This window comes from Choloepus didactylus, chromosome 2 (assembly GCF_015220235.1).
Source record: "Choloepus didactylus isolate mChoDid1 chromosome 2, mChoDid1.pri, whole genome shotgun sequence".
Classification (NCBI taxonomy): domain Eukaryota; kingdom Metazoa; phylum Chordata; class Mammalia; order Pilosa; family Megalonychidae; genus Choloepus; species Choloepus didactylus.
The window spans coordinates 13712116-13726040 of record NC_051308.1 but is presented as its reverse complement, the minus strand read 5'-3'; the positions used below and the strand labels follow the sequence as shown (position 1 = coordinate 13726040).

General features: G+C 35.9%; 1 protein-coding gene across 1 annotated transcript in view; it reads right to left on the bottom strand.

The window, feature by feature from the left end:
• Positions 1-13925, bottom strand: part of RAB4A (RAB4A, member RAS oncogene family) — a 65809-nt gene that overhangs the window by 13947 nt on the left and 37937 nt on the right. Inside the window, exons 2-6 of the mRNA XM_037820776.1 lie at positions 11959-12039; positions 9609-9723; positions 7570-7632; positions 5857-6011; positions 4118-4213 (exon numbers count right to left, since the gene is read on the bottom strand). Coding sequence (XP_037676704.1) covers positions 4118-4213; positions 5857-6011; positions 7570-7632; positions 9609-9723; positions 11959-12039 — 510 coding nt within the window. The remainder of the gene's footprint in view (positions 1-4117; positions 4214-5856; positions 6012-7569; positions 7633-9608; positions 9724-11958; positions 12040-13925) is intronic.

The window sequence follows — 13925 nt, the reverse complement described above, 5'->3', positions numbered from 1 at the left end:
AGTCTCTTGTAGACAGCATGTAGATAGCTCATACTATTTTTTTTAATCCATTCTGCCAGTCTGTGTCTTTTGATTGAGGAGTTTAATCATTAACATTTAATGTTAGTACTGTAATGGCAGTATTTACTTTACCCATTTTATCCTTGGGTTTTTATATGTCATATCTTATTTTTGTCTCTCTTTTTATCCCTGTAGTTACTCTTACTGATAATCTTCATTTCTACACTCTTCTCCAAGCCTCTCCCTCTAGTCTTTTCCTTTCAGCCTGCAGGGCTTCCTTTAATATTTATTGTAAGGCAGGTCTCTTGTTAGCAAACTCTCTCAGCTTTTGCTTATCTGTGAATATCTTACACTCTCCCTCATTTTTGAAGGACAGTTTTGCCAGATAAGAGAATTCTTGGCTGGTAATTTTTATCTTTCAGTATCTTGAATACATCATCCCATTGCCTTCCCATCTTCATGGTTTCTGATGAGAAATGGGTGCTTAGTCTTATCAGGCATCTTTTGTATGTAACGAATTGCTTTTGTGTTGCTGCTTTCAGAATTCTGTCTTTATCTCTGAGTTTGTCATTCTGATTAGTATGCACCGTTGGATTTAAGCGGTTTCTCATACATTGCACTTCTTGGGCCTCGGTATCAATTCCTTTCATAAGAGTTGGGAAGTTTTCAGCCATTATTTCTTTAAATATTCCTTCTGCCCCTTTTCCCTTCTCTTTTCCTTCTGAGGCATCCATAAAGCGAATGTTTGTGGACTTCATTTTGTCAATCAGTTCCCAGAGATCCTGCTCAATTTTTTTCCATTCTTTTCTCTATTTGTTCTTTTTGTGTGTTTCAATTTGGATGCTCAGTCTTCTAGTTCGCTGTTCCTTTCTTCTGCCTGTTCAAATCTGCTGTTGTATGCTTATAACATACTTTTAATTTCATCCATTGTGCCTTTCTTTCCCATGTTATTTTTCTTTGCATGTGTTCCAGTTTGCTAATGCTGCCTTTTCGCAAAACACCAGAAATGGATCGGCTTTTATAAAGGAGGTTTATTTGGTTACAAAGTTACAGTCTTAAGGCCATAAAGCGTCCAAGGTAAGTCATAAACAATCAGGTACCTTCACTGGAGGATGGCCAATGGCGTCTGCAAAACCTCTGTTAGCTGGGAAGGCATGTGGCTGGCGACTGCTCCAGAGTTCTGGTTTCAAAATGGCTTTCTCCCAGGACGTTCCTCTCTAGGCTGCAGCTTCTCTCCAAAATGTCACTCTCAGTTGCTCTTGGGGCATTTGTCCTCTCTTAGCTTCTCTGGAGCAAAAGTCTGCTTTTAAAGACCATCTCTAAAATGTCTCTGTAAATGTAGCTCCTCTCTCAGCTCCTGTGCGTTCTTCAAAGTGTCCCTCTTGGCTATAGCAAGCTCTCTCCTTCTGTCTGAGCTTATATAGGGCTCTAGTAAACTAATCAAGGCCACACCTCCATGGAAATTAATCAGTTATCATCTACAGTTAGTTGGGTCGCATCTCCATGGAAACACTCAATCAAAGAATTACAATCTAATCAACACTAATGAGTCTGCCCACACTAAATTGCATCAAAGATAATGGCATTTTGGGGGACATAATACATTCAAACTGGCACAGCATGCTTTCAAGTTATGTATGCTCACCCAGTGCCTTCTTTAATATCCTTTATCTATTTAGCCATCTTGGTTAATTTGTTTAGGAGCTTTATTCAAACATGTTTGAGTAGTTGTTCCAGATTCTGTATCTCCTGTGACTTTTTGATTTACTCCTTTCACTTTTCCATATCTTCTTATTTCTCAATATGGTTTATTATTTTTTTGCTGGTGTCTGGGCATCGGATTATCTTGGTGAGTTTACTCTGAAGGTCAGATTCTCTCTCTTGTCAAAGCCTTTGTTGTTGACTGGGTTTGTGTTAATGCTCTTCTTTGACACTTGGTTTGTCAGTATTACACAAACAGGGTAGGGTCAGGGACCCACAAAGGGGGCACATGAGTTTTCCAGAGCCCCAGGGAGAAGATAAAGATGCCTATAAACCTTTAATTCTGCTCCCCAAGGGTGTACTTTCCTAGTCTGCCCAGCACATGGCCCTCTTTGCCCCAAAGCCTTTTAGATGTTTTCTCGGAGGTGTGCTTTCCTTGCCTGCCAGCAGATGGCACTCCTCAGCAACCTATTCCCCTCAGCCCTCAGACTGCCAGCTTTTTTTAACTGTGGGCACCAGACAATGGCATATCCAGGCAAGGTAGTTGAAAACCCTGGTGGTCAAAGGAGTCTGAATTCACTAGCCAAAAGCTGGCATAGTGCTATATCATGTCCTGCCCTGTTCTTGGGAGAGTGGACCTCTGCTGCCCTTTCAGTCTGGAATGGCCTGCCTACCAGACTGGAGAACCGGATGCTCTCTTCCCTGAGAGGGGGATGGGTGACCCTGCAGATTCTCTGTGTATTCGTCCCACACTTTCCTGGGTGCTGTAGCACTCTCCCCTGATCTCCAGACCCCAGATCCACTGTTGTGGACTGTTTCTGCCTGACCCCTAGTTGTTTTTCTGGGAGAGAAGTTAGCCCAGCCTCTCCCTGTCAGCCATCTTGGATCTCCCTAAATATTTCTTAGAGTCATCTAAATCTCTTCATCTCTACTTCTATACCTTCATAACTCTATTCAGTCACCTTTTACTCAGATTACTCAAAAACATCTTAATTGCATTCTGGCTTCCAGTGCTGTTCTCCCTTCAATCTATCCTTAACATAGCCACCCACATTCATGATTTATCTTAAATCATATCTAGACCACATCACTCACTTGCTTACCACCCTTTAATAGCATCCCATCCCTACATCAGTGGATGAAAATTAGAATCACATGGGAGAGCTTTTAAAAATGCTGATATCTAGCCATATTGTAGACTAATTAATTCAGAATCTCTGGAGGTGGGCCCTCAGATTAGTATTTTTTACTACATCCCAGGTGGCTCTAATGTACAACCAGGGTTGAGAATCAGTAACCTAAAAGATAAAAGTTCCAGCTCCTTGATGCATTATACCAAACTGGCAACCTTCTCTCCTGCTATTCTCTGCCTTACCCCTTCTGTTCTGGCAGCTTCAAACTGTCATTTTCTCCCAATCTCAACTCATGCAGTCCCCTCTGTTGGAATGTCTTCCTTCTTACTTCCTTGGCCAGCTACTTTTCCTTATATTTTAAAAGACTAAACTTAGTCTTAACCTCTCCTGGAAGCTCTCCCTGGTACCACCACAATCCCTGTGGTATTTTCCCTTTCTTCATGTTACCCAATTACTACATCTACTGTACCATATTATAATTTTTTTATTGTATCTCTTGAAAGACAGTTTGTGGAGGGCAAGGACTGTGATTTATTTATTTTTGTATTTCAGCACCTCACAAATTCTAAGCATTCAAATACCTGAATGAATTAAGAGGTGAATGCCAACATATAATTTGGGTTAATATTTACATAAAATCTAATTTAATAAATGACAACTACATAGTACTTTGTCAGTTACCTAAATTAGGGGTTATTTTCAATTTATTTTTACTGAAGAAACAAGTACAACAATAACAAGACAGATTACAATTCAGGCATGTTCAGTTAGCTTCAGAACTAAAAATTACACTTGATTACATAGCTCCCTGATGGCCCAATCTATAACTATCAACATTACATAATTTATTTATAACTCCTTTAACATTTCATAACTGATCCCTTAGTCACTACACATGACAACTAGTTCAACAGCATTAGCATGTTGTTGAAAGAGTAGACAACGGCGTATTTTTTATTTCCTTTAAGTGATGGATCCATAAAAGGCTGTGGTTCTAAAAAACAAACACTAGCTGAAACTGAATACCCATTTATAGTTCTACTGGTTTATTTACCCCCTGTCATTACTGGGGCTGTGGAAACCATCATGACAAGAGGGGCAGGCTTTTTTTTTTTTTTTTCAGTTACATGAAAATGACCTTAAAACCAATACATGGCAATTTTAGGATGGCAAAAGCAGAGAGAATATTTTTGACAAAATTGCTTCTAAATATATTAAAAAGTGATACTATTGAGCTCAAAGGTAAGATATGCAGAAAAGTTTATAAACGGAAAGACTTTTACCTGATTCAATTTTGTTAAGTATTTTTCTTGCACACTGTACAAAGGCCTCTTCTACATTCTCCCCGGTTAGTGCACTTGTTTCCAAAAACATCAGCTCTAAAATTGACACAAAACAAAATACAAAGCCATATTTAGAAGACAATCATAATTTTTAATTCCTAAAAGCCTGTTTAATATCCTCTTAAAATAGCAAGTGGAATGTAAATTATTACCTAAAATCATATATTTCTGTAAATAAATTATACTAGCACTTAAGTCAGGAAGGAAGTAGACTGGTTAAAATTACCAGGTGGATGATTTCAAATGAATTAGTAATTTCTTTCTCCAAATAATATCTCTATCACCACAAATACAATCTAAGAGTGTATATGCACTTTTGGGGGACTACACTGCAATTTGTCTTTCTGAACTTGTAGAGGTGTTACATGAATTAATACTTTCTTTATCCACCAGAGTGGTTACTAATCCCAGCAGAAAGGCCTGTTCTATCTGTTATTCTTAGGCAAATTACAACCACTTTAGCCTGTTGCTTCCTTATTTGTAAAAATGAGGTTCAATTAAATGACATCCAAATTCCTTTTGAGCTTTAATATACTATGCATCTATATATCTCAATAGTTTTTTTTACAAATTCTTGTGATGGCTTATATTTTTCTTTCACATATCTCTTTTTGGCAGAAAACCAGTCAACTTGTAAAAATATAATTTGGTACCCTAGAGTTTGAATAATGACATTAGGATATTTCAGTTCTTGGTTAGTTCTTTTGACCCAGAAATAATAAACTTTGCTGCATGGCAACAAAGGCATTTATTTGGGGTCTTAGAACTGCAATTTGTGGAGCACAGATTCAGGTACCAACCCAAGTAGTGTCCTGTCTTGGAACTTCAGGCAAGGGTTTTTAAAGCAAAAGATTAGGTAAGTTGTTTGTTGTTGGTGGATGTTTGGGGTACTCCAATTGTCCTTCAGGTTAGAGTCTACTGATTACCTTATCTTGTGGTTTGTTTATGGTGTCTGGATGTCCTTAAGATTTTGAGGAACACTACTGCTTGTGGCTTTGCATACTTGAGCAGTTTGTGATATCTGGCTGAGATTTGTGTAAGACTAACCTCCAGAATGACCACTGGACTCCATTTTAAATTTCTTAGCCATAGTAACTGTATTTTGTATTATTTCTTTTTACAGTTATAAAAATTAAAATTATTTAACATGTCTGATTATTTATCTTGCCGTTAACTATAAGCAACTGTTAATTGTAGGTGGCATTTGTTTCAAAGGATCCTTTAATCAAATGACTTACATTTAGTGCAAATAAAATGGAGCAAATAAGCCCAGCATTTCATCTACTGCTTTCTTTTCTATTTATTACTAATACTTCACCAATTTTGCTTCAAATTACATTAAAAAAAGTAATGTCATTATGTGGTTAGTGTCTTTTAAAATTATCGTTATTAATTTCATTTTAACTCAAGTCTTCTAATAGTCAAAGAACTCGAACTGAAAAGTCATTACAACATGTTAACACACTTGTCTTTATCATTATAGTAACTTTTATAGACAAAATGCAAATAATTGTAAAGATGCTAAATAAGTCTAAATTTACAGTAAAAATAATGAAAGTTCCACGTTTCCTAAATATAGTCTCAATTTTAAAACTACAGTAGATATTTTAAACTTAAAGAAATGTTATTTCCTCCAAATCTGCCATTTGAAAAGAAATTAGAGGAAAAAGAACACTTGCCATTTTCTTGAGCGAATCTGGAAGCTTCTAAGAATGTAACTTCACGATCTGCATCCAGATCCTTCTTGTTTCCACAGAGGATGATCACAATGTTTTGACTTGCTAGCATTCTGGCATCTGTTAACCAATTAGTAAGCGCATTGTAGGTTTCTCGGCTGCATAATATAAGATTGTGAAAATAATATATGTATTTTATAAAACTAGCAACTCTTTTTCAACCAATCACACTACTTTTAAACATTTCAGGATAATGCCAACAACACCTTTACAGTAACCCAGACAACCTGAATGTACCGAGCATACACCATACCCACAGGGTATGCTTCATTTTTTTTCCCCAAAAACTGAGACATTAAGTCAGATATTTTGTTATGTTTTTTGTTTGTTTGCACAATCAGAATGCAAGACAAAATCAACAGACATTGCTTCATTTGGTTTTTACACATTTTTACTAAGCTCTTAGTATGTATGTGTAAGGCATAGGACAATGTGCCTGGTACTTGGTTTCACAGAAATTTATCCCAATGATTCTTTATAAAGACTCTGTGACATAGACACTATTATTATCCTCCCTTTACATGAGAAACCCAGGGCCCAGAGAGGCAATTAAATTGCCCAAAGTTGCACAGCAGTTAGTGGCAGAGCCAGGACTTGACTGAATTCATCTTATTTCAGGACTGACTGAGAGACCTTGTTGTTTTCTGCCTCCATATATTTAAGGACAAATTTCCTATCATGGCACACTTTGATAGTTGAGCTGAATTTCCCTGCCTGGGCAAGCGTGATGAGGGTGAACAAGAACTGCCAACCTCCTCGTCAGAGTGCCTAGCTCTGAATACAGAAACTATAAGAGGGAAGCAAATCCTCTCACTATTCAGGTTCCTATTCAGAAAAGGCATTCAGATTATACCTTTTAGATTAAATGTTTCTAAGACATAGACTAGCACTGTCTGATGGAATTTCTGCAAGGATAGGAATGTTTTATAATTTACGCTGTCTAGAATGGTAGGACACTAGCCAAAGTGGCTACTGAGCACCTGAAACATGGCTAGTGAGAAAAAGGAGCTGAATTTTAATTTTATTTAATTAAAGTAGGCATATGTGGCTAATAGCTACCTTACTGGATAGTGAAGACTTAAATTCTTATACAGTGCCAAATGCTTTATATTGACTAATTTAAAACCTCCCAATAACCTCATGGAAACTATATTATTATCTCTATCTTACAGACAAAGAAAGTAAGGCCATACAAGTAGAGTAACTTGTCTGAGGAGGCCACACAGCTAGCAACTGGTGTAACTTGTACTTGAACTCAAGCCATCTACCTCCAGAGCCTGTGCCCTTAACCTCTATCCGTTCATTTCTAATAACTTACCATACATAAAGCTTCATTTTTGGAACCTTAAGAAAGCATCAAAGCATCATGCTAAGATATGTAATAAAACACTAAGGACTGCTTTATCTACCTAAAACCTTATGAACATATTTCTTTACATGGTAAAGTGGCAGTAGGTGCTAGCTCAAAGACAGCTACGATAAAAAAAAAAGAAAAAAGAGAGGGTTAACCAGTTTCCTGGGTGGCTCAACAATGGCACCTGCACATACAAAGCACACACTGAGCGGAGATGGAATGTAAGCTTCTTGAAACACAAGACCAGACTTCAGGAAGCAGAACACTGAGCAGCATTCTCCACGATGGGAATTTTGCATTACCTGGTAATGTCATACACAAGGAGAGCCCCTGCTGCACCTCTGTAATAACTTCTTGTCACAGACCTGAAAGAGTTATACTGGTTTTACTTTCAAGCGATCAAGATCCTTTTCTACTGAACACCACCTTCCCATAAAAAGGCGCCTATTTTTGCTTTATAAACTACAACTCAAGGATAGACATTGCTTTAAAAACAGCAATGATTCAAAAAAAGCTGAATATCTGAATATAATAATAATAATGATAAATTATTTTGAAATCATGTTATAGCAACATTGGGAGGTAGGCATGCTAGACTAAGTATCATATTCTTTAAAAAATGGATGAAGCTCTTCCCCAGAACTCAAGGTACCTTTAAGAATTTATACCCTGGGCTAGATCGAGCCTACCTCTTGTTTTCGTACTGTCCACAAGCTTTACATTTTTAAATGGTTGGGGGATAAAAACTCAACAGAAGAATATTTCATGACATGAAAATTATATGAAATTCCAATTCCACTGTCCATAAATAAAGTTTTGAACTTTGTCAAAAAAAAAAAAATTATAAAGAAGGACAAGGTGTTTGAAGACAGAAAGGGAGCTATCACAAACCCTAAATGGGCAGGAAGGCACCCAGCAATCCTATTCTGCTTCCTTTGTGAGTTCCACACTCCACTGAGGTAACTATTACATATCCTTGCACCCCTCTGAACAGCTCCCCTCCATCCTCTTCCCTGGGAAAAGAGCAGTCGTTAGATGGGAACACCCTCATCTTCCAACCGCCTAATCCATCATCATTACTGCATTGGTACTCATCTTCTTTTGCTCTCCCAGTTACTAAGAAGGAAACATTGCTTCACCTCCCTCAAGTGCTCCTGAGTACAACTTCTCCATTTTCACATTTTCAAGCATCTTTTTTCTTTCAGTAATACACTTTCTCCCCTGCATTATCAATCTCCCCCTTTGCTAAAATTTTTCCCATTAACAAAATAAAATTTGCTCCAGTATCTCTCATCTTAAAAAACAAAAACAAAATATGCCACACTATCCCATTGTTTGCTCTTCTCCACATCCAAATTTCCCAAGAGTTGTCTTTACATGCTTCCTCCATTTCTTCATCTCCAATCTGGGTTCCATCTCCACTACTCCACTAAAGTAGTTTGTCAAGGTTTTTCTGAGTTAATGCCATTTCAATTATTTTATAGTTGAAATGAACCTCCATTTCAGTGGAAGTTCTGGGAGGGAGAAGACATAAATACCTGAACTGAATTTACCATGTTTAATCAGCGCTTCCAGAAGAATGATTGTGATTAAAGATCACTGCAATATTTTTGAAGTGAACAATTATTGAGCATTTAACATACATGATATATCCAACATTAATCAAAATGCTTGCATAGGGATGAGCTTTATTTAACTGAATTTTTAAACTGAGACTGTTATTTTAACTTTGTGTGTGTTAGCAAAATAGACAATTAAAGTATTAATCTATCGTCTTGCTTTAGTAGTTAACATGTAACCTCATCCTTGATGTTTTACGACTCTGCAGTGATCTGGGCTCATCAATCCAAACATCAATTATGTTTTATTGTAAAAAAGAATGGAGGAGAGATTATTTTATGGAATGTAAACCAACCATCAGAATATGCTTTAGTTAATGTAAAACAAACAAAATTCAAAAAACAAAATAGCCACAAGAGGTTTTAAAAAAGTCTTTTAAAAAGTGAAATATAGAAAAAAATAGTTTGCACTATTACTCTGCCTTGATTTTAATCTAAAAGTATATCCTCTCAAGTTATTAGCTCTTCCCAAACAATAAGTTAGCCTCTAAATTGGGATGCATTTACTCCATGATTCTAATATATTTGTAAATCAATGCTGTATGGAGCTAAATTGAAATTTAGTTTCTTATCAATTAAAGCTTCCAGAGGTGAAGTTTTTGAAATCAGAGCAAGGGTGGGCGTGAGGGGTGGGAGTGGCAGGCGAGGAGTGACCTTGCATTTTGAAAGACTATAATTAATAATATCAGATCCAATTTGCAATTATTCAGAGAAAAAGCTACCTGAATCGTTCTTGTCCTGCTGTATCCCATATTTGTAACTTTACATATTTACCACCAACATTTATTATCTTTGAGCCAAATTCCACTCCTATTGTATGATTTGAATCATCTTTGACTAAAAAAGAAAAACAAGAAGAAAATTTAATTTTAGAACATTAAGGGAACATTCTTATAGATTTAAACAAGCAACACTAAAATCAAGGGTTAAAGTCAATGGAAAACATAATTTACTTTAGCCATTAATTTCTACAACAGTCAGTTGATAAGGAGTATTAGCTGTTGCAAAGAGAATATACAGTCTCTATTCTGAAAGAGACAATAAAGCTCTTTTTTCAAAATCCCCAAAACAAATCATAAATTTTAAAGCCTAGGCTTTGAGGTGTCCATGCCATATCAAAACCACATCAATTGTCCACTGTTCAGGTACTCACAAATGGTGAATGTATAAAATACTAATGTACCAACCTGAAAGGACTTAACGGCCCAGCTACAGATTCACAACTCAGTCAATAATGAGGTGGTCACAGTTTCAACTATTTGAATGGATAAATATTCCAGAGAATAAAAGTAAAAGAAAGGAAAAGCTGGGTAGACCATAAAAGGAAACTTGATACCAAAGATCAAGTGAAAAAGGAGGAAAAGATGGGGCCCCAAAGAAAAACAAATCCTCCAAACAGAAAACTCTATGCATATTACAGCTGTTGAATTTCATACATTTTAGTGCCATAGGGTAATGATGTGGAATGAATTTCCTGGAAATATCAATACTATGTTTGAATGGGCAGGAAGGCAGGCAAAAGAAGTAGTTCTTTTAGCCCAACTGGAATAAGTTATCTGTAAAAGAAAATTTCTGTGGTGACGAAAGGATATGCTAAAATCAGATATCACGGTTATACCATTGATTAGTTTAAATTTTCTAACTGTAGGACAAAATTTTATTGTACTAGACATCAAGGAAGCAATTTGACTATTGTCTTTATTGTTTTCTGGGGAAGTGAGGGAGATGAAAGGTTTAATACTGTAGCAGTCTTTTTCATGCTTAGACAATAGAGAACCAGTATGCACATTCCCCTAGAACTAAGGTAACAGGCAAAATAAAGAAAAATGCCTTCAAAGGGAGATAAAGGTCAAGGGAATGCTGATTATGACACTGCCACAAAAGAAATTAACTAAAAGCTCTCTCATCATTACCATAAAACACTACCACTAACCAAAACACACATGCCAGTTTCTATCATGAGAAATTAGGGGGAGGACTATCACAGAGAGTTTTTCATCAAGGAGAGAACGAATGAGTTAGCTGCATTCTTGACCCAACAGCCTTTGGGTATTATTTTCTGAGACTGTACAATTCAAAGTCTTGGCAACTTTGTAATGAAATGAGTACTTGTTAAATTCAGTAAGAACTGGTTCTATCACTAACCCATGCTTGTTCTATGTCACAAAACGGAGGCTCCAACAAGCTCTTGGCTGATGAAAATGGAAGCAGCAGAATAAATGTCTAGAATTTTACTTTTCATCAAAGGTCTTTGCCAAGATACCTTATACTTTCTCTTACCCCTTTTATGCACCATCTCAGGTATTTCATGTGCACTTGCTTAAGAAGTACTTCATTAAATCAAATTAATTCTGAGTCTATATATTCAACTGCCACTAAATAGACAGATGATGCTCCACAATTCTTTCCATTATTATAAAAGCACTGTTTATTTTAAGGGCCTTTTAAATCTACAGTCTTTTATAATCTTCCAGTGTCTCAAACAGTTTGGAACAAAAAATTTAACCTCTAATACAAAACAGTACAAGTGAATGGCCAAAGATGGGCTCTGTGATCAAAAGTCCAGGTTTTTAATCTACTTATTACTACTAGGTGACTATCTTAAGAGCACACAACCAACTTCTCTAGATCTCTGTTTGTTGCCTTACCTGTGAAATAGAATTGATGACATTTACTGCCTTAACTATAATACAAGCCTACTAGGAGAACCAAATAGTATTATTTTTTCCAAAATGTACTATTAGGCCTTCTCTGGTGTCTCCAGAGGAAATGGAATTCCTATCAGAGAATTCCTCTGCTGTCTTCAACATAATCAAAGCATCTGTAAAATGCACAGTATTATTAACTATATATTGAACAATGAACCACTATAGAACTGAAATCGTAACTTAGAAAAACCCAACTATATTACTAAAAGTTTAATAATATGAATTTCTTACATTATTTAACACTTTCAAACTATGACTTTTTTCTCTGACAAAATATTTTAAGTTCTGCTATAAACACATCTGACTGAGAGAATACTCACAGAGCAAGACATGCATGAAAGACTGACCATTTTATGTCACTTACATTTTTTTTCAATAAACTGATGAAGTAAGCAAGATTTGCCAGTTCCTGCATTTCCAATAACCAAGAACTTAAACAAAAAATCTGAAAGATAAAAAGAGACTGTGAAAAATAACTTCAAAACAGGAGCTGTGAATTTATTCTTAGACTATGATTATAAAATTTAATGAAATTTTCTTACTATTACCGAAAAAAAAAAAAAAGGTAACTGGATATGTTGTGAAAATGACAATAAAAACATTGAATTACCTTTTCACCTTTGAGTATTTTTGATATTTGGCTTACATGTTAATTCTGTGATTTTCAAACCATCCTCTTGGGACAATTTCCATTAAAGTTGAAAGCCTGAAATCTACTCTTCTAATGAATAAAACTTGTCCACTTGCTGGCCAGTATTCAAAGAAATATGCTTACACAAAAACACTCTAGAAACTTCAAGTATTTTCCGCACAAAAGAAAAAACCTGGTACACTTACAGACTTTCAGAAATCTACTCCTTTCCTCTTTTTAAAAATGGGTTTAACTTTCTTCCACACTTGCCAATTTTTCTGATCTTGCTTCTATTTCCCCCATTTATGACTTGTGGGAAGGACTGACTGCTTAAGGTAAGTTTGGATCAGTATTTCAAGTGTGAAATTCATATGACTTCTTATTTCTTTTTTACATATCTTTAACTTGGTATATTATTTTCCATAAAATGGAAATAAAGGATTTCCTTGATGGAATTCATTCGTTAACATAATATAGCATCAGTAGCCCCAGCTGTCGACCATTCTTTCTCAATTTCACTCCTAATGTTTTGTTCTCATTCCCTCAAACTTTGATCCTGACCCACTATCTGCTAATTCCCATGCTTCCTAACTCATTGTGTGATTCCAAAAGACCTGCTCTATATTCCTGCTATCAATCACCTGGTTCCTTTGTTTGCACCTTGGAAAGTGCCATCTCAATATTCGTATGCCAGATACAGAAGAAGCACTCCCTAACCCTGGTTACCTTCTCTCTCCCTAAATGGTCTATTTCTTCGTGGATGCTTGGCCTTGCCCTATTACCTGTTCCTTAAGAATTAATTCATCATCATCCAAAAATAAATCTTTTTAAAGACTATTCAATTTTCAAATGTTATTAGGCAATTAAACTTTTAGAATAGTGCTACTGTAATTAAATCAACATTTAAGAATGCAACAGTTTTATACTTCTTGGTTTTTAAAAAAGTAACACCTGCAGAATTCTGCATGCCAAGCTTGATCATTTCATTGTGCTAAGATCACCTGGTTAAAATGGAAATATTGGACCTTCTCAATCTTGCTCAATATCCTCTTCTATTAAGAAACAAAGTCCAAAATATTGTGTAAGTAGGAAACAGAAGATTAAAAGAAAACAAGGTAAGGAAGCTACCAATGGGCAAGCAACAGTAAGTCCTGGCAGAGAAAACAGATTGTATATAGACAGTTTAAAGATACCAATGTTTCTGCACATGTAAAAATGATTTCCACAAATCCATGTAATCTAGAAGTTTTATGCCTATATCTAAGCACAGACTTTGGCTTTCTGCTTGTTCCATCATTATATTCTGCTATGGAAGGTTTAAATGTACTCTATTACGGATTTTGCTATCCAGATTGCACCACAGCCTCAAGAATCATCTCAAATGGCTAAATGGTAACATGGCAAATGAACTGTACCTTGCTGGACAAAGTACAAGATGTGTTATTTCCAAATGTAAAAATATTTATTTTCGCCAACAAACTTTTTTACACTCTGAATCTTGTAGCTAAAGAGGTAAGTATTCATAGTTGAGTAGAAAACCTTTTTCTTTGAAAGTTGTTTTGGGTCAAAAACCTAGAAATGCTGGACAAAATAAAATACACTAAAAAAAAAAAAAAAAGCATAGCTGAGCTTTCAGGGAAGCAAAGAAAACATCCAAATGCCTGGAACTGAGAGAAAAATGAAAAAAGCAGAGAGGGCCC